At 43.6% G+C, this 25,550-nt stretch overlaps 1 protein-coding gene and 1 long non-coding RNA gene across 3 annotated transcripts in view; one reads left to right on the forward strand and one right to left on the reverse strand.

Moving 5' to 3' along the window:
- The window catches only part of LOC310826719 (uncharacterized protein), a 45,551-nt gene extending 20,228 nt beyond the window's left edge, over positions 1-25,323 (reverse strand). For both annotated transcript variants that reach the window (XM_083701914.1, XM_083701915.1), the window contains exons 1-8: positions 24,634-25,323; positions 19,563-21,694; positions 16,661-16,775; positions 11,619-11,701; positions 11,155-11,280; positions 9,560-9,618; positions 9,127-9,277; positions 836-1,005 (exon numbers count right to left, since the gene is read on the reverse strand). In XM_083701914.1, coding sequence (XP_083558040.1) covers positions 836-1,005; positions 9,127-9,277; positions 9,560-9,618; positions 11,155-11,280; positions 11,619-11,701; positions 16,661-16,775; positions 19,563-21,579 — 2,721 coding nt within the window. In that variant the 5' untranslated portion in view covers positions 21,580-21,694; positions 24,634-25,323. The remainder of the gene's footprint in view (positions 1-835; positions 1,006-9,126; positions 9,278-9,559; positions 9,619-11,154; positions 11,281-11,618; positions 11,702-16,660; positions 16,776-19,562; positions 21,695-24,633) is intronic.
- LOC310826867 lies at positions 3,382-10,377 on the forward strand. Its single transcript, XR_014556046.1, has 3 exons — positions 3,382-3,602; positions 9,119-9,249; positions 10,329-10,377. It is a non-coding gene; the product is annotated as an uncharacterized lncRNA (long non-coding RNA).
- Positions 25,324-25,550: the final 227 nt, after the last annotated feature.

Consider the following 25,550-nt stretch of genomic DNA (forward strand, 5'->3'; position numbering starts at 1 on the left):
GATTATTTGCCTTGTCAAGTGTGGATCCAGAATGTGACTTTGTTTTTCTAAACTGAAGCAGTAAATATTTTACAGCAACTAAACTTCAGAGCTGTGGAATATTTTGTCCACTCTGATATAACTCCCAAATATGCTGGAAAATGCGAAGTGCCTGGAGTGATATCCTTTGTCCTACTGCCAAATATTTGTAAACTGTAACTACTTATTGAAATAAGGATGCCACTTGAATGTAAGGATGCAACTGTGTATATTCAACAGGGAATATTATGTATTCCCTTACTATGTGAGATGCCGTCACACTCTGCAGTTAGTATCACCGCCAACATGCAGCCACGTCAGCTACAGCAGGCAGGACCAGACAAGCTGTTTAATGGAGGGTGGGGAGACATTTCTTACAGCATTTCAGCAAGCCACTGAGTGGAAGATCTCTTGCCCCTCCGGGAAAACATGCCTTTAAAAGGAGGTGGGGCTTCCATTAGCCCCACCAGCCTGACTAATCATCAGGGATGATGGCAGCTGTAGTGCAGCAACATCTGGGGGGCCTCTGGTACCCTACTTTTGATGTACATAATAATAATAATAATAATAATAATAATAATAATAATAATAATAAAATTTATACCCCACCCATCTGGCTGAGTTTCCCCAGCCACTCTGGGCAGCTTCCAATCATGTATAGGTTATTATTTCTAAAGGTTTTTAAAATTAAGTTCACATAGAAGTGCCCAGTCCATACTCCTAGTAAATTACTACTACTAATAAAATGTTATTCATTATTAATGTTTTATGGCAATTGCAGAGACAAAATGATGTTTCTCAAAAATCAGAGTGCTACCTTAAGAGATTCTCCACAGTGCTGGAAGAACTGCTTTAATCCCACATCAGTAATTCTCTGGGCTTCATCGTGGCAATGATCAAGAGTGAAACATTGGGGGTGGCGACTCCCCAAACTGATCAACCGCTCATCATTCAAGCAGTGGCAGTTCGTCAAGTGGATCTCCTTCCCTGGGGACAGAGAAGCCAGGTTTTTTAATCTGCAGACTGATAGCATTTTATTATTATTACTTTTTAACTAAACAACAGAAATAATATTGAGGCAAACAAAGGCTTTGCCCCGAAAGTGAAAATTAAAGACAAGTCAAGAGTTAAGTATGTCTAGAAGAATAATGTGTTCCTGGAATCTGCTATCAATAGTACAGTACTTACTATTTAGTCAAGTAGCCTCCAATGCCAAATCTTATTACTCCTAAGGATTTATTGACATCAATGGCAAATACGCAATCACATCATGCATTCAGAAGCATAGCCACAACAGCTTGATTTTTAACTCTACTTTGCTGCAGCACATAGATTCAAGCTAGTTTGAAAACCTTAAGAGGGCTACACACTAGCATGCTGATTTAAATCAAAACAGAAGTTCTCACAATGCTAAAGTTGATGCCAAAGGCCTTTGTTTGTGGTGGTAGTGCAGATGAGCAGAGGATACAGAACTGTGGAAAGCACTCCTGGAATTGTGGAGAAGCATAGGGAATAATCCCTACAGATAACCTGCCCCTTTGCATGGGATACACTATAGCAACAAGGTGGGGAGGGGAGAATAAAAAAGGGACAGAAGGCATGAAAGGAGACCTATGTGATCCATCATTCATTCATTTATTCATAAGATGTTTGAGACACTTTTTGTATATAAAAATGGATAAACCAATGAAAATAGTTTTTGAAAAGCACAACATCTAGCAGAGAGAGCAGACAACCCATACCTATCATAGAAACTTAACAGAAAGCACAAAAGTCTTGGGCGAGGAGGAAATTCTAGTGAATGCATTTTAAATATAATAGGTAGCAGTGTAAGAATGCAACAATATACATTTTGTCATAATAAAAAGAGATTCTCTACTCCAGATAAAATGCCATAAACAAAAAAAGTAGCATATGAGGACCAATGACTCCAGGATATAGGATAATATGAAATATAACTAGCAAACATACAGCGCCTACCTGGTCTCAAACCCGGGAATTAGGAAATGAATTCCCAACCTTAGCACCTCGTATTATTAGGGAAGGGGGAGAAATTCTTAACTAATTCTTACTTCCCATAACAATCTGCTACCTGAGATGCAGCTATTCTTCAAAATTCACATTTATCTGAATTTTGTGGTGCAGTTCTCAGACAAAATGTGTACAGAAATTCATATACTAGGGGAAATGTCCGTAGCAATAACAAGCACACAAAATATATTACATTGGGGAATTATTTGAAGAAATGTGCTTATTAAGAAAAAGTGCAAAAAAAGTTTATTTGAACAATTGTGCACTAAAATGCTAGTGAATTTTTGTGAAGGCTTTAAAAAAAATTGATATGGAAATGTAGCAATATGAACTTAACACTGGAAAAATAAGAAACAAAAACTCAGGAATTCTTACTTTGTACATACTGATGGTCTTTCACCTATGGCATCACTGTTTTCACATGAGGACCAATACATCTTAAGAGCAGTAAAACATTTTCTTTATTACATTTTACTGCTGCTTTTAAAATTCTTCTGTTTTTGCATGTTGTGGCTTACATTGTTTTATTGTAAACTAGTCTGGAATCTGTTTGATGAAGGCTGGTATATAAATTTGTCAATCAAGTAGATAAATAAAAAAAGCAGAAGTGTCCAATTAGTACAATAGCTACCTTTGTTTCCAGCCTAACAAACTAATCAGATTTGAGTAACTTGAGGACCGCTGCTCACAACTAGGTCCAGCCTTGCATGAAGAATAGCTGAGCCGTCGGTCATGCCCGGTTTCATTCCCAGAATCAGATTGTGCCGTTCAGCTCCCTTGTATCAACTTCCTCCAGCAACAGCGCTGATGATGTCAGCTAATTAGTTCTGCACTGCTTGACTCTGTGCGCAAGACCCAGCTTATTAACCCCAGCATTAAAAAACCCATTAACATCCCAAAAAAAAAAAAGAAGAACCACCTGAAATTATATGCACATATTCACGTAGCCTCAGGCTTGTTAAAAGCCCAGCATTTCTGCCAAATACAATCCTGGCAGTATCAAAAAGTGTTTGTCTCCAAGGCTTCCTCTGCCCACTGCCCTTCTCGGGGGGAACAGCTTTTAATCCTCAACTGGTGAAAATGATTTTGTTCCCTGTGGTTCACTCCCAGCTGATACCTCCTTTGTTAGTTCCCTGGTCTCTTTCTTGTGTTTAAGAACCCAGCTCCTTCAGTCAGGATATGTTAAGCTACAGGTGACTGACTAGCAGCCCCCTGCATGTGCTGTGGCCAAGGAAAGAGAGATAAAAGTCTCCGGCCTTAGCATCCCTAGCATGAAGCGGAAAGAGCTAAACACTTTGTTTTAATGAAACTGCTTTAATGTGTTTGGGGGGGAGAGCCATTTGATTCCTGTTGTCAGCAGTACTGTGGGAAGAGGTTCTCAAGAACTGAGTAAGTCATCCATGTGTATTTGCAAGGAAAGGGCTCTTTCAAGGGTTTGACTCTCCTCCTGTGTATCCTGTTATCGTCACTCACTAGTGTACATAGCAACGGAATTAGCATTCAGCTGTTGGGTAAACTGTTAAGGAGACTTAGCCAAGAAACAGTGCAAGGCGGTAGCAAAAGTTTGATGAAAATCGCTACGTGCCCAACACATTTAAAAACTCATAGATCGGTTTCCAACATGGATGTAGCGGGGGGGAGAGCTACCTCCCCTAGAGCAAGAAAAACAATATTAATACTTAACTAACTGGGTGGTGCCACAGTTAGGACAGAGCCTAGGACTTGCCAGTCAAAAGGTTGGCAGTTTGAATCTCCGCAACGGAGTGAGCTCCCGTTGCTCAGTCCCTGCTCCTGCCCACCTAGCAGTTCGAAAGCACGTCAAAGTGCAAGTAGATAAATAGGTACCGCTCCGGCGGGAAGGTAAACGGCGTTTCCGTGTGCTGCTCTGGTTCGCCAGAAGCGGCTTAGTAAAGCGAGATGAGCGCCGCAACCCCAGAGTCGGCCATGACTGGACCTAATGGTCAGGGGTCCCTTTACCTTTACCTAACTGACCAATCACATTGGTTCTGTCCCCTCCCCAACATAAGTCCTGGCTACACCCATGCTTCCCAACAGTGACTAATCACCTGACACAGAATTTGACCATGTCTGTTTCAAAAATGGGAAAAGGCTAGATGTTCTATATATGCATAAATAAATTGAATATGAATCCCAGGGTTAATGGTATGGATTGGTACAGATAAAATGGTTTGGAAATATGCAGTTTGAGATTAAACCATTTTCTGTATATTTTGATGGTCAGGAGCCCAGTTTGGAGCCTTGAACCTGGCTCTTTTCAAGAGCTGGGACAGAGCCATGTTATTTTGGCAATGGTCTCCCATATATATCAATCATGTGTCTGATTGGCTCACCCTCAAAGCCTCAACAGCTCTTAATTTATCCGTCTTCACCCTTCCTGGTGTGTGGCTGATCACACTACCATATAAACTCCCCCAGGAGCAGCTGTGGCTCTACAAAGGGATGTGGACTCTCCACTGAAGTTAGGATGTTTTAATATCACACAAAAAATTTTCCTTCCAGTAGCACCTTAATATCACACTTCATCCAAGCACAGAGACAGCATTCATAGTCTTTCACTGTCCTTATTTTATCCTCTTAACAATCCTGTGAGATAGGTGAGGCTGGAGTGACCATCTCAAGTTTACCCAGTGAGCTTCAGAGCAGAGTGGGGATTCGAATGCAGGTCTCCCTCTTCCCAGTTCAGCACTTCAACTACTCCATCACACCAGCTCATAAAGCCTGGTTCAGCTTGACCTCTAGGATGGTCATGCGTCCTCAGTACTCTATTTCAATGGCTATCTGGTCTAAGTCCAGTCTAAAGATAAATAACTATAAGAAGGAAGAGCAGGGGCCTTGAAGTTGTCCATAAATAATGAACAGTTTGACAAGTGCATTAGCATATACAACATTTGTAAAAGTTTGTGTCCTCATTCTGATGTTGCAGTTCCTCTCTCTTTTTTTCTTTATTGTGCGATATTTATAAATTGGCTCCCCAAATGACTTTCCACATGTGCCACAGAGTCCCTAGAGGAGTGAGGGGCAATTTAGAACAATAGTGAAATGCTGATGTTTCTCGACAACAGAGGCGTCTAACCTGCAGCTTGCAGCTGTTCTTGGGCAACAACTCCCATCATCCCCGGCCACTGGCCATATTGGCTAGGAGCAGGAAGTCCAGCAACATATGGAGGGCCACAGGTTAGTCACCTCTCCTCTACAGGAAGCAAAGATAGATACAGCAGTCTAAATAAGGATAATACCACCACCACTGCCAATGGACACACAGAGAAATTTCAAATACTCACTGCATGAATGAACATTATTCTATGAGAATCAGTACCATTTTTAGGGCTGCAAATCACACATCTTCCTGTGTTCAAGAGTGTTTTATTTAGGGGTGAAGTTTTGCTTGGCACAAACAGCTCACAGATCAAGTGATCTTTCAAAGCAGAGTCATCTGTTATAAGCTGTGCAAACAAACTGTTACCGATTTATTAGTTTAGCTTTTCCAAAACAAGAAAAGATGAGGGAGGGAAGGTATTCAGTCAAGGCTTAGTGTGGAAGGTGGAATCAGTGGACATTTTTTGTACACTAGCACCCTCTGAACACCCATGTATGACAGTTTGGGGGTCCTTCAGTTTTTCAATATGGTCTTCAACTCATAGTAGCCTCCTCCTTTTCATGTCCCATCTATGGCTGTTTCCAGCACTGCTTTTTTCCATGGTAGAGTGCTCCCCAAAGCTTCTCTTTGGCCCCACTCCTAGCCCATGGAAGCACATGCAACCCTCTGTAGCCTGCCCATTGCCTTGGCTGTTACTGCTAACATTTTATGTTCTGTGAAAACATTCAGAATCTGTTAAGCAAGATTCAATTGTTAGAAAGAAGAGTGCTGTTTTAGGTACAATTTAGGCCACATGTGCAAGGGACATGGGTGGCGCTGTGGGTTAAACCACAGAGCCTAGGACTTGCCTATCAGAAGGTCAGCAGTTCGAATCCCCGCGACGGGGTGAGCTCCCGTCGCTCTGTCCTAGCACCTGCCAACCTAGCAGTTCAAAAGCACATCAAAGTGCAAGTAGATAAATAGGTACCGCTCCGGTGGGAAGGTAAACAGCGTTTCCGTGCGCTGCTCTGGTTCGCCAGAAGTGGCTTAGTCATGCTGGCTACGCGACCCGGAAGCTGTACGCCGGCTCCCTCAGCCAATAAAGCAAGATGAGCGCCGCAACCCCAGAGTCGGTCACTGCTGGACCTAATGGCCAGGGGTCCCTTTACCTTTACCTTTACCTTTAGGCCACATTTGCACCACACATTTAAAGCAGTATTACCCTACTTTAACAATCATGGCTTCCCTATTCCCCTCACAGAGCTACCATTTCCAGACTGGTTTAAAAACTGATCCCTCTTCCCATGGAACTCTGGGAATTGTAGCTCTGTGAGAGTAATACAGGTCCCCTATCAACTCTCAGCATCCTCAACAAACTACAGTTCTCAGGATTCTTCGTGGAAAGCCGTAACTATTGAAGTGGTTTAATAGTGTTTTAAATGCATGGTGCATCTTTGGCCTCAATCTGAATGCTGCACCAAAAGTGGTGAGTGTTCGGAAGGTAAGGCTCAGCGTGTATTCCCAGCTTCACATCAGCCTCTTTGGATGCTGGTAATCATATTGCTTGAAAGTTATTTCCTTGTTTCCTCCTGCTCAATCATTATTTCCTTCAATTTTCTTCCCATAAACTTTAAACCTTGTTTGCAACACCAACCATGCAGAAAGCATTCACTTCAGAAAATCAAAAGAAATAAAAGATATGTCGGGCAATCCTGGCTGCATCCAAGTCACCGGAAAGTTCACCACAAAGGTCACCACAAAGAACTCTGCATTACCTGCCCTCCAGGAAATCAAACTTATTTTACTGTTTGGCTTATTTACTGAAGTTCATACATAAGTTCACCCATTCCCTCCCCTTACTGAAACTTTTGCCACAAATTTGCTCTTTTCTCAATTGTTTGCAAGCTGCTTCAACCACAAAACAAACCAGAGGTTTTCTGTAAAGAGTCAAAGATCAGGCATAACGCTAACCTTGGTTATTAAAAACAAAACACAGTCACTTCTACAACATTTATGCAGCATTAGTGAATTGCAGCACTTGGCTTTGTCTAATTGCCCACCTTTGTTTGCCCAAGGTGTTCAGTATTTGCTTTGGAATTCAGTGTGGGAATGTGACACAAGCGCAGGTGTACCTGCTACAGCAGTTGACCTTCAGTTTGTTTTCCTCCCTAGCCACAGCCCTTAGCATGCTCCTTTTCTCAGAAATTTGCCAGCAGGAGCTGGCCCACTTTCATACAATGGGATCTGGCACTTTAAACAAACATCGTTTTGTTTTTGTTTTTCCTATTTAAGGAAGGAAGTAGTAAAATGAGAAGCTTAATTTCTCTGTAGAAAAATTACAAGGCCTCTCCATTATCCAAAGATAAGAAGCCATGGCTCTGTAGCCAGAAATGGCTTATAGAGTGGGGCAGAGCTGCTCTTTTCTAGCTTCTCAGAAGGAAAGTTGCTCTTGGCTACCAGGAGAAGCAAGGGGTAAAGCGGCAGGAAGACTGGCACAGTGCAAACACACCAGCAGGAGTGCTGGATTGGCTTTATCAGTGCATTTGCACCACTCCAACCTCACCCCATGCCTCCTTGGATGCAATAGCAACCCACCTGTCCAGAAGGTAGTATAGCAGCTCTGCCCCACGTGGCAGGTTGGATCCAGACCTTCTGTAAACAGAAGGCATCCTTCTGTTCATAGAAGTGACTTGGATCCATCAAAGGATTCTGCTGGATTCTTTGATGATAGATAGACGATAGATAGACGTGGATTTACTATTTTGTGAGGCAGGAAAACATACACAATAAGTATAACTGGCTGTATCACAGTGCTAATTCTTTTCAGAGTAAACCCACTGAAATTAATAGGCCTAAGCTAATCATGTTGATTAATTTCAATGGGCCTACTCTGAGTATGACTGACAATGGATGCAATGCAACAGGTTCCAGCAGGTATCACAAGCATTGCTCTACTAATGCGATGCCTGCTCACACCATTACAGTATGTGTTCCAAATTGGCAGAGAGCAAGCACCAGGAAGAGCAGTGAGTGGGGGGCAATGGAGTGGGGTGGGGAGGACACAGAGCTGTGTGCACCATGTAGGCTGCCTGGCACCCTGAAAGCAAGCCTTCTGCCCTCAGATGTCTCATCACCACCACTGAAGTAATTTTCATCTGCCCATACAGTCAGTTTCTGTGTGTAGAATTGGGAGGGGGGATTTTTCTGGACCAACAGGCATATATCAAATTTTGAGGGTGTGGAGGTGCCAGTCAAAAAATAGCTGCTATGTGGGGATGTGACATAACAAAATGGCTGCCAGGGAGTGTGTGGTGTAAGACAAAATTAGACAAGACAGCCTCCCTGACAATCTTATGCTTACCGTACTAAGTCAGCTATGTCCTACTGGTCCTGATCATTGACTGGTCCTGAACATTGATTTACACAAACATACACTGATGCTGTTGCTATCTAATAGCAGCAAGGAACATTCCTCAGAACTAGTACAAGATGCCCATAAATGATCTCATTTCATAGAAATTGCTTAGAAGGTGCTTTCACATTTTGCTCAATAACTTTCTTTTAGGAGGACTATAGAATCATAGAATCATAGAGTTGGAAGAGACCACAAGGGCTATCGAGTCCAACCCCCTGCCAAGTAGGAAACACCATCAGAGCACTCCTGACATATGGTTGTCAAGCCTCTGCTTAAAGACCTCCAAAGAAGGAGACTCCACCACATTCCTTGGCAGCAAATTCCACTGTCGAACAGCTCTTACTGTCAGGAAGTTCTTCCTAATGTTTAGGTGGAATCTTCTTTCTTGTAGTTTGGATCCATTGCTCCGTGTCCACTTCTCTGGAGCGGGACTCCCCGCTCCCCATGAAACCTCAGAACCTGGGTCACCCGCCCAGGGCACCAGTGAAAGGCTTTGCAGGCACCATGGTGCCTGAATTTGCCAGGCTGGTTACCTTAGGATTTATCCATTCCCAAAGGTACTTACAGAAGGACTCATCTTCTGCAAGCCGATAAAAACGTTGACAAACTTGGGAAACCCGAGTAATATCTTTATGAGTCAGCAGCGAGAAGATGCAAAGCCACAATTCATCAGGAAGAAGGAGCCATGGTGAGAGCTTGCTGTCACTATGCCATTCCTAAAAATCAAAAAGATTCCTGTGTGTTGTGCCAAATAATTGGGGGGGGGGTAGGGGGTGGAAGAAAGCCAATCAACTTCAAAGTAATGGCACACACCTGAGCAAGACAGCAAGGAAATAAAACTCAGTTGATCCAATTTCAAAATTGTTTTTTCTTTGTCTCACTAGCAACTGTGAGGAGCCTATTCTTGATGGGACAGAAACACGTCAGTCTCCCATCTTAAAAAATTGTTTCCAAAACTTCTAACTTGCTATGTTATTCAGCACACAAAATATACTTACTGTATTTATTTCATCATATTCTTTAACAGCAGTTTCATGCTCCTGTCTGAGTTCTGTCCCTGTGGAAGCAAAAAGATTTTACTTGGGATCCCCTAAAGTTGCACTAATTCGACAAACCTTTCAGAATCCTTTCGATCAAAATATTGCATAACTTGACCTTATCTGAATTGCATTGTGTCTCAAAAAAATCTGTAGCCTGAATATTTTTTTAATACCAGCCTATAACAGACATAAGTCTATAAGAATTACTGCATAGAAATGGGTTCCGCTATAACTGCAAATAGTGAAGCTCTCTTAAAAAATCCCGGTATTCAAATGGGATCACGTCAATTTTTGCATCATCACTATATATACCGTATTTTTTGCCCTATAGGACGCACTTTTTCTCCTCCAACAATGAAGGGGAAATGTGTGTGCATCCTATGGGGCGAATGCAGGCTTTTGCTGAAGCCTGGAGAGCGAGGGGGTCGGTGCGCACCGACCCCTCTCGCTCTCCAGGCTTCAGGAAGCTATCCGCTAGCCGTGGGAGACCCAGCTCTCCCAGGGCTAGCGGAGACCTTGCCTGCACCCAGAAGCTTGGGGCGCGCTGAGCTCAGCATGCCCCAAGCTTCGGGAATAGCGCAGCACACCTGGGGGGGGGGAATAATTTCCCCCCCTTTATTTTCCCCCCCCAAAAAAACTAGGTGCGTCCTATGGGCCGGTGCGCCTTTTATCTAAAGAGAGGTTTGGGTGGTGTTGTTTTTCACATGACGCCTTCTGCTTGCTTCAGGAGCTCACTGGCAGATCAACTCGGCTCTGGAAATCAAGGAGGAGGAGGAACTGACAAGCTCCAAATCAATCAATAAATAATCAATTATATCAACAGACCATATGAGCTAGATAGACCCTTCATCTTGGTATAAGATGGCCTCTCATGTTCCTGTCACCAGAGTGCAGCTTCTCAGCCTCACCCTGAAACCTTTGTACATGTATGCCCAGTGCTTTTTTCCTAAAAGAAATTTTTAGGGGTACTCTCATTTTCCAACATCTACCTCAATACACAAAAAAGGAAATTGTGATGCCACAATTCAGATATTTCTTACGGGCACAGAAGCTGAGATGTGCATACCAAGTTTTCCTATCTAATTCATTGGAAATAAGTAAAATTCCCCATTGAAATAAATGGAGGAGCTTGCACAAGCAAGAGAGCTATGAGGGCAGGCAAATGTTTTTTGTTTGGACTGTAGATTTTCTGAATGCAGTTACTCTTCCAGAGAAATTAGAAAATACACACTCATCATATTTTCAACAGATCAAAAGGCACTTTACTTGTCCAACTGATTCACACATATACATCTTCCTTTTCACTAAAGTGGACAGTGCAGATTGCCCAATGATGGATATCACATGCTAAATGTATTAGGACCAAAATCTACTGAGTTGCTTTAGGTGAGGCCCAGAAGATTATGCATACCCAATTGGGGTTTGGGGTTTTTTCCTGTATACAATTGGTTTCACTTCTATGAAAAAACAAGAGATATGCCCCCCAAAAGAAACCCACAGAATGATTGGCAGCTGTATCTCAGTTCACAATATATATATAGGCATTAACTTACATGCATTTGCATTTTTAAGAAAACTTTTCCTTGTGTTCTGATTATTAGATGTTTTCTTCTGATCTTTACATGGTACAGTTGTTTCAGAGACGGAATGCATAGTAGTCTGTTTACAAGGGTTGTAGCCTATATTAAAGCAGAAATGTGTAACTGGAGAGCGGGGAAGCTTATTGGAGCAATATATCCTATTGTACAAACATTTAGGTACAAGATCAAGAAAAATATTCTGAGCCAAATCATCCAGGATGTCTGACATCATCTGCAGAAATTACAACAGACACATGTCTTCCTGCCACTCATTCTGAGGCCTCCCACAATGCAAAGCATGAGGAAACAGGGTGGGGGCAGCTCTCATTTCTTGCAAAGACAGTGCCAACTGCCACAATCCTGCACCCCTTTCACATGGAAACAAATATGAGAAGAGAGGCTTTGACACCAAGTAGGTCACTCCAGATTTCACACACCTGAAGATGGACGGCTCTGAGACTTATAACTTCCTTTCCTTGTTCTTTCACTGGTCTGTGCTGGTCTTTGAGTATGTTGTGATCTATTGAAAGAAAAACAAACAAAATTAAATGGGGGAAAAATACTCCACAAGAGCCAATATGGATGGATGGAGTGTTTGACTTAGAAAAGTATTCCCCATGCCTGGGGCCCTCTAAATATGAGAACTTCAGCTCTCATAAACCACAGCCAGCATAGCCAGTAGTCAGGATGATGGGAGATGTAGTACAAAATGAATATGGAGGGCACCAGGTTGGGGAAAGATGACATCTATGTTGGATATATGGCTTCAATACCTTTCTCATTCTTGGGTAAGACAGTGACACAGTTCAGACATAAACCATGGCTTATCATTTGCTATGTGTCAAAGAATGAGATATATCATCACATTACCCTTCCTTGTCCCTTCCTATATGAGTCTATTCTTGCTTCTCACATCCAAACCAAGAAACCATGGTTTAATTGGGACTTACAAACCAGAAGATAAAACCAGGTTCAGAAGTTACAGGAAACTGTAATCAAGAGATAGATGTGCCAAAGCAAAGTACTGTTTTATTGTTAAAATGATGGTTGTTTTTTAATTGTGTGTGTAGGTCATCTGGACACATTCAAATTAGGCAACAATGAATATGCAGGAGAGGATGGAACACACAAGCACATGGCCAATAAATCAAAGTTTAATCAGCTCAAAATTATCATGCTAAACTGAGCCACTGTCCCCTCTAAACTATCTAAAAGGAAAGAATACAGTGGTGCCTCGCAAGACGAAATTAATTCGTTCCGCGAGTTTTTTCGTCTAGCGAATTTTTCGTCTTGCGAAGCACGAAATCCCATAGGAATGCATTGAAAATCAATTAATGCGTTCCTATGGTCAAAAAAAGTCCAAACAAAGCCAAATTTGGTACAACAAGAGTTTATTAACTGCTCTTTAAAGTCACACATACTGTAAAGAGCAGTTCAAAAATTGAAGGAAAAATAAATTAAGTTTCTAAACATGACAGAAAAACATTTAAAAATCAACAAAACGTACAGTACATTTTCTAAGACTCTGGGGGACCACTCGAAGAAGGTTCCTCTTTCACTCTTTGCTTCTTGCTGAAGAACCTGTCCATGGTCTGCTGCTTCATCCGCCTTTTCAGCACCTCCCTGAAAGGCGACATGACCCTTGTATCAAAAGTGTTTGCAAGGTCATGTGCCAGGTCCTTGTCAGGGTGGTGCCGCTGTGCAAAAGCCTGCACATCCTTCCACTTCTGGCAAATGTCCCTCAGTTCTTTGGAGGACAGCCGTTCCTCAGTTGCTTCCTCCTCTTCCAGCGAGGCCCACTTCTGCGCAGCCTCTGCCTGCAGTTCGACCAGCTCCTGGGTGGTCAGCTCGTGGTCGTGCTCCTCCACCAGCTCGCTGATGTCCTCCTCTGTGACCTCCAGTCCCATGGTCCTCCCCAAGGCAACAATGTCCTGCACCACTGTTGACTCTGGTGCATCAGAGTCACTTGGTGCCACACAGTCCGGCCACAGGCTGCGCCAAGCGCAATTCAAATTTCTCTGGCTGATCCCGTTCCAGGCCGTGGTGATCATCTTCAAGCAGGTGACGATGTCGAAGTGGTCCTTCCAGAATTCCCGCAGGGTGATGGTGGTGCAGTCAGTCACCTCGAAGCATCACCTGAAAAGCTCCTTGGTGTAGAGTTTCTTGAAATTGGCGATGACCTGCTGATCCATCGGCTGGAGCAGTGGCGTGGTGTTAGGCGGCAGGAACATGATGCTGATGAAGCTGAACTCCTCCAACAAGTCCACCTCAAGGCCTTTAGGATGAGCAGGAGCATTGTCCATCAGAAGCAAAGCCTTCAGCGGCAGGTCGTTGTCCAGCAGGTACTGTTTGACAGCAGCGCCAAAAGCAAGATTGACCCAGTCCACAAACAGCACACGTGTGACCCAAGCCTTGCTGTTGGATCGCCACATGACACTCAGCTGCTCCTTGTCGACCTTGTGTTTCTTGAAGGCCCATGGGTTCTCCGAGTGGTACACCAGCAGGGGCTTGATCTTTAGGTCGCCGCTTGCGTTGGCACAGAAGAGCAGGGTCAGACGGTCCTTCATGGGCTTGTGGCCAGGCAACTTGGCCTCCTCCTGAGTGATGAAAGTCCTTTTGGGCATCCTCTTCCAAAACAGCCCGGTCTCGTCACAGTTGAAGACCTGCTGTGGAACGTAGCCCTCCGTCTTCACAACCTCCAGGAACTCCGCTGCAAAGTCTTCAGCCGCAGGAACATCAGAATTGGCAGCCTCTCCATGCCTGACCACGCTGTGGATTCCAGATCTTGCCTTGAACCGGTCAAACCAACCTCTGCTTGCCTTGAAGACTTCTGGCTCGCCTGAGGTTCCTGGCTGTTCCCGGACGAGGCCTGCGTGCAAGGCCTTGGCCTTCTCGCAAATGACGGCCTCAGTCACTGTGTCCCCTGCACGCTGCTTCTCTTCTAACCAGATGAGCAGCAACTTCTCGACCTCCTCCAGAACAGCTGGCCGGTTCTTCATGATCCTGGTGACTCCCTTGGCTGCATCAGTCGCCATGATCTTCTCCCTCATCTTCAGGATGGTCCCAATGGTCGATGGATTCCTGCCGTACTCCCTGGCGAGGTCCGTCACACGCATTCCGCCGTCGTGCTTCCGGATGATCTCCTTCTTCATTTCCAGCGTCACCTTCTCCTTCTTCCTCTCGCCGGCCTCTGCAGCAGCAGTCTTCTTGGGTCCCATGGCAGCACAGCTCCTTCGTAAACTCAGAAAAAGAAAAAAAAAATCAGTGATGTGCTTCAAATCCAAAAAATTCAAAAGCACACAGCCACCCACCACACAGAAATTAAAACCCAGAACCAAGACCTTGAATCCCAAACACCCCAACCCAAAATCCAAAACCCCCCCAAAAAGTTTTAAAAGTTTAACAAACCAAATGGATGTAAAATAAGTTCTTGAAAAGCTTGAACAATCAATCACCAAAGTCTTCAGAAACCTCAAATGGCTGCAAAAGAAGTTTTGGAAAAGCTTAAAAAATCACCAAAGTCTTCAAAAACCTCAACTGTTCCCCCAGCCATGCAGAAATTGCAAACCCCTACCCAACTGCTCCCCCAGCCCCTCCCCAACTGCTGCAAACCCCTCCCCAACTGTTCCTCCAGCCAACCAGCACACAGAAATTCAAACTCAGAAAATTTTCAAAAAAAAACAACATGGCCCAATGGTCACAGAAAATCAAAAAAAATTAAAAAAACCCACAAGCTACCAGATTCCTGCAAACCCCTCCCCAACTGTTCCCCCAGCCAACCAGCACACAGAAATTCAAACTCAGAAAAATTTTCAAAAAAAACCAACATGGCCCTATGGTCTCAGAAAATCAAAAAAATTCAAAAAAAAACCCCACAAGCTACCAGATTCCTGCAAACCCCTCCCCAACTGTTCCCCCAGCCAACCAGCACACAGAAATTCAAACCCAGAAAAATTTTCAAAAAAGCCCAACATGGCCCAATGGTCACAGAAAATAAAAAAAAATCAAAAAAATCCCCCACAAGCTACCAGATTGCTGCAGAAACCTCCCCAACTGTTCCCCCAGCCAACCAGCACACAGAAATTCAAACTCAGAAAAATTTTCAAAAAAAAACAACATGGCCCAATGGTCACAGAAAATCAAAAAAATTCCCCACAAGATCCCAGATTGCTGCAGAAACCCCACCAACTGTTCCCCCAGCCACCCAGCACACAGAAATTCAAACTCAGAAAATTTAAAAAAAACAACCACATGGCCCAATGGTCACAAAAAAAACAAAAAAATTCCAAAAAAACCCACAAGTTCCCAGATTCTCTTAAACCCCCCCCCCAACACCAAGTCCTTGAATCCCAAACACCCCAACCCAAAATCCAAAACCCCCCAAAAAAGTTTTAAAAGTTTAACTTACCAAATGGATGCAGAAGAAGTTCTGGAAAAGTTTTGGAAAAGCTTCAAAAATGAGCAAAGTCTGAGAAAAGGCTACCAAACCGCGTGCTAACAGTTGCTCCTCGAAGTCAAGTCGCAACTGCTGCTGTTCAAGCAAAGCACCCTTGGTTTTAACGGTTTTAAGACAAAGGAAACAAAGTCGCAAGACGTTTTCGTCTTGCGAGGCACGCCCATAGGGAAATTCGTCTTGCGAAGCGACGCAAAAACCGAAAAACCCTTTCGTCTAGCGAGTTTTTCGTCTTGCGAGGCATTCGTCTTGCGGGGCACCACTGTAATAGCAACCTTTCTCACAATATTTTTGTGGAGAAGGACTTTCAGTTGGGCAAACTACAGATTAAGAACATACATGTTTATCTTTGAGGGGTTATTAAATTTTATAAGAAAAGAACAAAATATTAAACATAGCTTTGCATAGTAACAGGGATTAGATTGTAAGTAGATACTTTACACATCCTTAATGATTGCAAAAGACACCCAATATTGCTGTTTTGGTAAAACACAAACTTATTTAAATTATAATTAATCAGTTAAAAGGCAAATAATGTATTTTAATTGCTTAAATTAATTCACACAAAAGATCTTCCAGAAGAAAAAAAAATGATCAGCTAATTTCTGCCTATGTAAGCACAAAACATGATGAATATATTTGTCACTGATGAAACCCATACATTTTGATAACACATAATTATGATGCTGAAAAAATGTACACATAGGTGTAGAAAGTGATTACAACTATTATTAGGGTTTCTTGTATCAGCTCTAATGAAACTCTTTCCCAACTAGCCTTTTAAATTAAATGAGAAGAGGCCTGCAGGGAAAACCACAATAAATCAAAGTTCTCTTAAAGACATAAACCATTGTTTTTTAAGGGATGGTCTATTGGTTTCTTTGTAAAACTTTAATCTTGACAACATGGGAAATTAATACAGACATTTCACTTAGGCTACCTGCAGAGAATCAGGGCAAACCCATCCTTCTTTCAAAAGCCAACAAAATCACTGGATGGTAAATATTAAAATATAAAAGGGCAAACCTTGGCTTCAGCTCTCTCTGTGTGAAAGATGCACATACAGTGCTTGATCTCTCAGAACACCTCTTAAAACCAACCGCATCTGTGCTGATTTTCATGGCCCCCAAAAGCTTCTTGCCTACAAAAGATGATGCAGTCACAGGTAGTTCCATAGTCATAACAATAAAAGCAGACTCAGGGGTTATGACATAATCATCTACAAACATGGATGCGTATTTCCATATGAGGTAAAGGTAAAGGACCCATGGATGGTTATGCCCAGTCAAAGGTGACTATGGGGTGCGGCGCCCATCTCGCTTCAGGCTGAAGGAGCTGGTGTTTGTCCAGACACCTTTCCGAGTCATGGCCAGCATGACTAAACCACTTCTGGTGCAAGAGAAAGACCATTTACCTTCCCACTGCAGCAGTACCTATTTATCTGGGACAGAGCAACAGGACTTCAGCACGTTGCATTGACTCAAACTGCCAGCTTTCTGATCAGCAAGCCCAAGAGATGCAGTGGTTTAGACCACAGCGCCAATATTTGCATATGAATTCATTCCCAAATATACATTCAGACCATCTTCTCTTTTAATTCACTGCCAAGCGTAAGGCATGGATGGTACAAAAGGCAACTTAAAATGGCCAAAACAGATATGGTCTGTGAGATCCATAGTCAGTTCTCCCAATATTTTCATAAAACAAATTAGAAAGTAAAGCTCAAAAACAGCTGTGGATGCTCTGATTTTGACAGCAGAGGTGGTGCTAGGGAGATAATGTTTAACTCTGCTCACCTACTTCCACAATCAATCTCCCCTCTCCAAACTGCTATTAGCTCTGTTTGGAAGCTGAAAACAGGCATGATAAAGGGAGTTGAAGGGAGATTCAGTCACAAAATCACCACAGAAAGGGAAAGGGTAAACTGTACTGTATTCCCTTAGAGCTCATCTTCTGTTCCAATCGAAATTAGAGCTCTGATCCAGTTGCTTTTTGATGATGACAAATTGTTGGGAGAACAGACCATAGAGTTCCCACATCACACTTGTTTTGGTCCAGAAAATGTAGAGCAGCGTCACATGCTCAGCTTCTCCTTACATGAGTGAGGAGAAGAGGACTTCCACCCCTACTCTGTTATCAAGACTGGTGTCATAGCAATTAGACCAAGCAATAACCCATCTGGCTTGAAACCAGCCTTCCTAAGCATTATGTTGATCAATGTAAACAGTTGTTTTGGCCATGCACTCCTGCTTATTCTTTGCCTTCTTTTTCTGCCCATGCATTATTGCAGAAGCATAGGAGCCATATCCATTATATGGATGAACATAGAACTGGCAGTGCCATCTGGTTCACCCCACCCAATATTGGTTCCACGCTATAAACATTACTAGAATAGCATGGGACCAGGTCACTCAGAATTCTTCTAATGTTATTAAGTAGAATCATAACAAATAAATAATATATTGGGAAAGATATTCATTCATAATTCCCGGCATTTCCTAGCCTTTTGCTAGGAATGGATGGATCAGTCTATTTACAGTGTGTCTCAGTGCTGCATGTAGCCAGCTCCATATTATTGCTTGTTTCTGAAAATCCACAAGCCGGGGGCCTGGTGAGCACATTAACAGGCAGGCATCTCTTCCCCCATACAAAGTCCCTGAGAAAGGAGGCAGGTCATCATTAGAGCAATTTTCAAACTCATTTTGCACACACATAGTAGCCTCTGGGTGCCACAGAAGCTTAACTGAAGGCACTTAAAAGTTTGACGTGCAACATATGGAAAGTGCAATCCTTTATACATCTTCTCAGAAGTGTCACTAACTTCAGTGGTGTGTGCACTCAATTAAGTAAGTGCAGCCTAGGTTGTTTAATACAAGTCTTCGCATTGGCGTAGGCTATGAGTTGTGGTTCGAGGACCCGACCCCCGCGAAGTAAAATGAAGACACAGGGACACGTGATATAAGGTTAATGGGCTAGAAAAGGCCACAACTTTATTGATTACAGCAATGAAAAGGTATTGGCTTAGGCATTGGATCGCAAAACAAGTGGGTTTATTCACCAGGGGTTCATCACCTGTTGATGCTAATCCAACTATAGGCTCACCCCTGATGTCACCGAGGGTCGTGCCATGGCCTCCCGCCAAGCAGGCTTCGGACGGAATACACGACCGCCAGATTCCATTAACGGAATACCCCTAGAAATTGAAGGCATAGGCGATGGCCACACCTAGCACTTCGACACACCACAACACATTATTCCAATGCCTAACCTACCCACCAATACCACCAAAAAGTTGTGACGATTGCTACGAGATAGGCGAAAAAAACCAAAAAGCCTAATGCCAAATGGAAAAACTCCTACCAGGCCCCCCGGGCAACCGGGGCGACCAACCTAAGGTCCATAGCAAGGCCAATGACCTAAGCCCTAACTCAAAGGGAGTGGGGGGTGGGTGACTCGCCCAGGACGACAAAGAGAAATGAGGCCGGGGGGGAGGCTGGCACTGCAGCATAAAGGCTGCTGGACACGGCCCCCCCATGGCACCTGGTTGGACGGCCACCGGGGGGGGGGCGTGAGTGCCAGCCAGGTGAGCTGGAGGCAGGGGGCAACGCCCCCTGCTAGGAGCGGTGCTCGGGCTCCCGTCCACAACCACTCCCCTCTCTTTCAGGGAGGAGAGTCTTTTTAAAACAATAAATCATATTTTGTGTGTTTATGGGTTTACAAACGGGTTGAAGGCTATGTTCATAACACAGAAAACTGAGACCCCACAGCCTGTATAGAAATAAAGCCATTTCCATGAAATTTGGCAAATATCTACTTATATTCCATGTTCACAACAATGTAGCTATTTTGACACATTATTTTATGCAAAAGGGGGGGAAATCATATATATACATCACAATCCTGCTAGACAACATCAGTCTATTTTTACCTTTCAAAATGTGTCCATTCTCCAATTGTTTCTTTTCCGTCAATAACAGATTAGATAAATGTTCAGGACTGTTACATGAAAAAGAAGACTTTGATTCCTGTTTTTCAGGAAGGCTTTGCTGTTTTATAACCTCAGAACTTTTATCTTCACAGTAGCTTACGTCATCGTTCGTATATTCAGTAGCCTTATGCTCATATATATTACCACCCTTATGGTAGTCGAGTGCGGATATTTTTGCTTCTTTAGAAATTCCAAAATGTTGTTGACAAGAGAGAAGATTGCCACCAACCTCTTGCTGAAGCCTTTTGGACTTATTGAGATAACTCAAATAGAAGTAATATTTTGCCAAAACACTATCACTGTGGTTGGAATCAAACTGGGATTTGTCATTCCAAAATAGCTTCTCATCACCATGAGCTTTTATTCTTGGGACAAGAAATTCTTCTGTATTCTTTTTAGAACCTACTACTGATTTTGCAACGCCCTCAGAAACATTTTCAGGTATATCACCATGCACATATATTGGAACTGTATTGGACTTAGGTTCTACACTATCAGTAAACTGGAGAAGCATGTCTAACAAAACGCAGTCACTGCTACTGCCCAAGTAAGTGCTTTTATAACTGTCATTCAAACAGACTGAAGTACTGTTTTCTGAAGGGTTCAATAATGTGTTCCCACAGAAACTCTTAATTTGCATGGCTGGATCTTTCATCAGGAATTTAAATTCTGTTTCCCTTTCTTCTCTGTTACAGTGTTTTCCATTAGATGTACTATTTGCTTGTTCTTCTGTGATATTCTCCCTTTCTAGAGTTTTAACCATCCCTAGCATATGCTCAGATTTAAATGCATTTCTCTGATCGATGCCTTTCTTTAGAGGCTGAAAGTCTGAACTCCCATCCCTTAATGCATCTTTTTTTACTTTGAGATGAAAAGGGATGTTTCTGTCTGTAGTCTCTCCAACATCATTGGTCCCACTGGAAGCTTTAGGTTTGAGAGTCCACGTGAAATCTTTGCATTTGTTTTCTTTGATCTCCAAGAGCTTTTCTGTTCCTGGATTCCATTTTTCACAGATGTCAGAACTATTTGTGAAGGAGTGTCTGCCTTCCAGCACAGATAAATTGATGAGTTTAATATTTTCTGCCTCAACATCACTGTTAAGAGGGCTTGTGTGTTCCTTGCTCTCTGGTAGTTTTAGACAATCAGTCTTCACATCTGCAAATTCCTCATCTGAACTATCACTGAGAGGAGGCCAAAAAAAAGTTTCATTTTTGTGCAGGTCCACCGTAATTGTACATGAATCATCTAGCTTGCACACATTATGAGCATTTAAAGAACTGGCTTCTCTTGTGCTACTATACATGTCATCCTCAACTTCACTTTCTTCTGAAATGTTGGTGGAAAGCCTAATATCCCTTCCTTTTCTCTCAAGCTTAGTTGCTTGAGCAGAACTCTTGCAAGGATGAGGTGACGTATTACAACATAAAAAAACAGGAGGAGTACATCTTTCAGCACGCGCCGAGCTATTTTCAGAGGCTATGAAAGGATTTAAAACATGTGCATGTAATAACTTCATTTCCAAATCGTCAGCATTTTTATTTATGGCATCTTCACCACTGCTATTTTGAACCACTGTATCATAATCCAAGGTAGATTTTCCAGCTTCCTGCAGGTTGTCCCAAACAACAGATGTATCATGAAACAATTCTGCCCAGCTTGCAACCATTCTCAGTTTCTGTGTCTCAGGAATGCTTGCATCCTCAAGTAGTTGATTATCCAATTTTGATATGTAGGTACTGCTTAAACGTTTTCTGTGTGGTGGTTCATTTGTGTTACTTGTTTCTTGTTCCGTTCTTGGATAGCTCATGCTAGAGAGTCTCTGAATTGAATGATTTCCTCTGCTTAGCGACTTGTTGGGCTGCTGAAAGCCCATGCTAGCACCAGCTACAGAATGTAATGGGATACCTTTGGCCTTGACTGAATTTGGGCTATTAGCATCACCAACAGTGCCAGACATTGTCCTTCCATAGAAAGTTAGCCGCTTAAGTCGTGAGAATGTCAGATTCTGTGTACATGCCGTATCAATTTCACTTCCAGCAGAGTGATTCTACCTTAGGAGACAGATGCGCCATCTGTTGAAACAAACACAGTTATACATGAAAGCTATTCTAATTATTTATTGGCAGTGCAAACAGGATAGTCCACATGAGTAAAATGTCTATTCTGTCATAAATTTTACATTCAGGGCCACCTTCTTAACCTTTGCATTTGTCTAACAGGTAGGGATCACCAACAAGATTGTAGCAAAAACCAGCCCACTGAAGTGTCAAGCAAAATCAGGTTAATAAAAGAACAAAAATTCGTTGTTTGTGCATTTAAAATGGTTTTAATATCTTGTAGTGAGATGTCTTAAAAACATAGTTATAAAATGGCTTATCAATGCCATGCATGAAAAAACAAACAATATGGTGGGAAAGGGCCTAATAAATTATTTGTACAAATGTTGCGGTTTTGTTGAAGCTACGCAGATGTGGTCCTAATTCTTACCTCTATAGCCTCAACTGCTATCTATATTGCTGGAACCCCATGGGTCTTTATTGGACAGCGCTGTGTGTGGCTGTGTGTGTGTGTATTTGTTGGGAGACTCCTTAGATATGCAGAATTCTCTGCTAGTGAGTTTCACTGCTAAATGTATGGGCACTCAGCCACCAAAGATTGTTATTAGAAGGAGCAAGTAGGCATGAAACAAAATGTTTCACCGAGTCACCTATTGAATAGTATAAACTAAGAGGAACTAGGACATTCCACAATTGTCTCTCCCAACCCCACTCCACATTTTCGTAAGGGAGGCTTTTGGGGGGACTTTCAGGGGTTTCCCCAGAAGTATTTCTGTCCTTTTCCAAGCATCAGGAATTCCCAAACAACTCTGTACCTCCCTCTTGATTCCTAGTAGTCCCGATTCTGTTACAATCTTGTCAGCATTCAGGACCTGAGCTCACTACTGGAAAGGGTAATGATAAAAACACGGTATAGGCTGGCTGCAACATGAAAGCTTCATATCTGAACACACCTTTTTCAAGATTGAGGCCCAAAAATTATTTCAAAAGAAAACTAAGCTACTTCAACCACATAATCAAGAAGAGAAAGACATCAGTACGGTGCAGTGGCAATTTGAGCTATGTGGAAGCTAAGTTCAGTTATGCACTTGGCCACAAAGCCAACTGGGTCATCTTGGGCAGGTCATTATCTCCCAGTTTAACTAAGTAAGGCTGGTTGCTTTGACCTAAAGCACAAGTCTCCTTTTCTTGAATAAAGAAAAGGTGGGCTGTAACAAATCAAAACTGGACACATGTCTCTCATGTCAAATATACCGTAGTAATTACACATGAACAAAATTGTGTATTCATTTTCAAAATAAAATATAGTCTCAAGCTGCCACCTAAAGGTGTAACTTGATTGTACTCTTGTTTTAATATAATATTGTAGACAGGATATTAATTCAGTTCACTTTCAATATTGCTTCAATATTGAGAAGGGCAGCCCATATGGGAAATAAATGTTAAGTCTAGGAGGAAGAGACAAAAATGAGGAAACAAAGGCATCAAGGGGTGATTTGGAGAAGACAGGCAAAAAAATAATGCATACAGCTTGTTTTTTCATTTCCCAGAAGGCACCAGTGACTTTTCAAAAGAGGGTTAGATGAACTCTTGTTGTCGTGATTGCCTTACGCTAATTAACAACCGAAGGCAATGAGTCCACTGTTACTTGGATCTTAAGACAGAGGGGAAAACATGTCTCACAGCATCAAAATTCCCTGGCAATGAGGCCATTGTGTGCTGTGTAAACCCTTTCCATATGCCAGCATGCTGCTGTGTGAGGTTATATATAAATACAATATGCTGCAACTCCATAACATATAAACAGGGCTTTTTTTTTAGAGCCGGAGCTCACTGGAGCTCAGTTCCACCATTCAAAGAGAACAAGAGAGAAGTTCGTGGCCAAATCCAGCACCTCTTTTTCTAGAAAAAGAGCACTGTGCTGCATAAATATATCAAAGTTCAGTGAATGCACTCAGGCAGGGCTGGATTTAGGTTTGATGAGGCCCTAAACTACTGAAGGTAATGGAGCCCTTTATATGTCCAGCTGTCCTTTGTCAACAACAAATTGTTGCTGCTTTTTGTGTTGAATATATGCTATATAGCAGGCATGCCCAAAGTCCATTTTGGGGGCCTAATCCGGCCCGCTGGTCATTTTAATCCGGTCCCTGTGGCAGTTTATTTCCCAGGGTAAAATCCTTAGAAAATCCCTCAACAACTTCAGTCCTAAGAAAAGCTCAACAACTTTGGGGTAAAATCATTAAAAAGCACAACAACTTCACGGCCCTTCACTTCATTAAACCTGGCCCTCTTTGAAAAAAGTTTGGACACCCCTGCAGATGGTAATTTATGGACCTAATAGGTATCTAAAGACATTTGCACATAACAAAATATGTATTTTATCAAAGTAATTGTTGAACTGAAATAAAAATAAAGAAGAAGTTGTTTTTTATCTTATATTTTGGAAAGGTACATCCAGCCCCCGCCCCCGTTAAATTTTATACGTAAATCCGGCACTGCTCTCAGGTGCTGGATACTGCCCAGAAGCTGTGATGTGCTTTCTGGAACCCTGTTTGTTGTTGAAGGGCAGCGTTTCTGGGTCTCAGGCGAGGTTTCAAAGCGCTCTCCCTCTCCAGGGAGGCCCAGAAGATCCGATCTGGCCCCGCGCGCGCGTCCCGCGCCAAGTTCGCCCCTTCACAAAACTGGCGAATTTCTGGTGCGGCGTGAGAGACTCACGCCCAGAAAATGCACGGGGCTTATGGGAGGTTTATTTCTCTCTTCACACGAAAGGGTCGAGAGCAGCGGAAGGAAAGGCCCGCTCGCCTCAGCAAGTGCCCGAGAAGGGGGCGAACTAAGGGCCCGAAGGCGGGACGAGGCGGGACGATGCCAGGGCTGCTGCACCTGGGGCTTCTCCTCTGAGGAGAAAACCTCGAGCCAGCCGCGTCCCCGACGGGGGGCTACGAGTGGAAACGCACCTCCTCACCAAGCGGCAGAGGCCAGACTCCCGGGGCCGCGCCTGGGAAGAGCGGGATGCTCCTTGTCGGCGCGAGTCGCTCAGCGCGGGGAGAAGGGCGCCCCGGTTCGCGAGGGAGCCCCGTCCCGCGCGGCGCCTCTCCAGCCCCGACCCGCAGGAGCAGCCAGGCAGGGCGGCTGCGGGTGGCGCCTCAGCCGCCTCCTTCTGCCTCCGGCGCGGGGCTCTGGTCCCCGTGGAAACCGGCCGCTGGGGGTGGAGTCGGCAAAGCGGGCGGGGAGGCGGCTTAGCCTCCGAAGAGGGACGTCGGGTTTCCCCTCAGCGCTTCTCGTTTCAGGGGCGCCAAGCGGCTCTCCTCGTTACTCCCCGCGCCGGTTTCGTGCGGTCGCCAGCTCGAGCCCGCTCCGGAAAGGGGGTCCAGCTGCCTTGGCATATGGCGCAGGGGAGCCGCCGCCGCCGCCGCCGCCGCCGGGCGTCCTGTTGCTTCCCTGCCGGGGAAATTCCCTGGGAACACATTGGACTTTCTTGCGAGTTGTTGCGCTGAGGAGATGGAGGCTCGAGGGGCTTCGAGGAAAGGGAATAAAAAGCGGCCCAGGCTGCTGGCTCCACTAGGAGGCGCCGTGACCCTGACGAAGAAAATGAGCTTTCTTCTTCCACTTCGTTATCGGTCATAGCATTTGGGTGAGAGAGTTACAATACGATAGGATAATCATTATTGTCATTGTCCCATGCAGAACAACGAAACTGAAAAAATCTACATCAGGCATTCAAAAACCCACAAGCCTGCTATCCCAGCCTGGTCAGCCCCTAAAAACTCTGATACAGTACCCCGTAATTGAATACAATATACTCACATAAAGACTGCCTTACCCCAGTGGCGTAGCGTGGGTTGTCAGCACCCGGGGCAAGGCAAGTAATTTG

This window comes from Podarcis gaigeae (assembly GCF_964106915.1).
Source record: "Podarcis gaigeae genome assembly, chromosome: 11".
NCBI classification, from domain to species: domain Eukaryota; kingdom Metazoa; phylum Chordata; class Lepidosauria; order Squamata; family Lacertidae; genus Podarcis; species Podarcis gaigeae.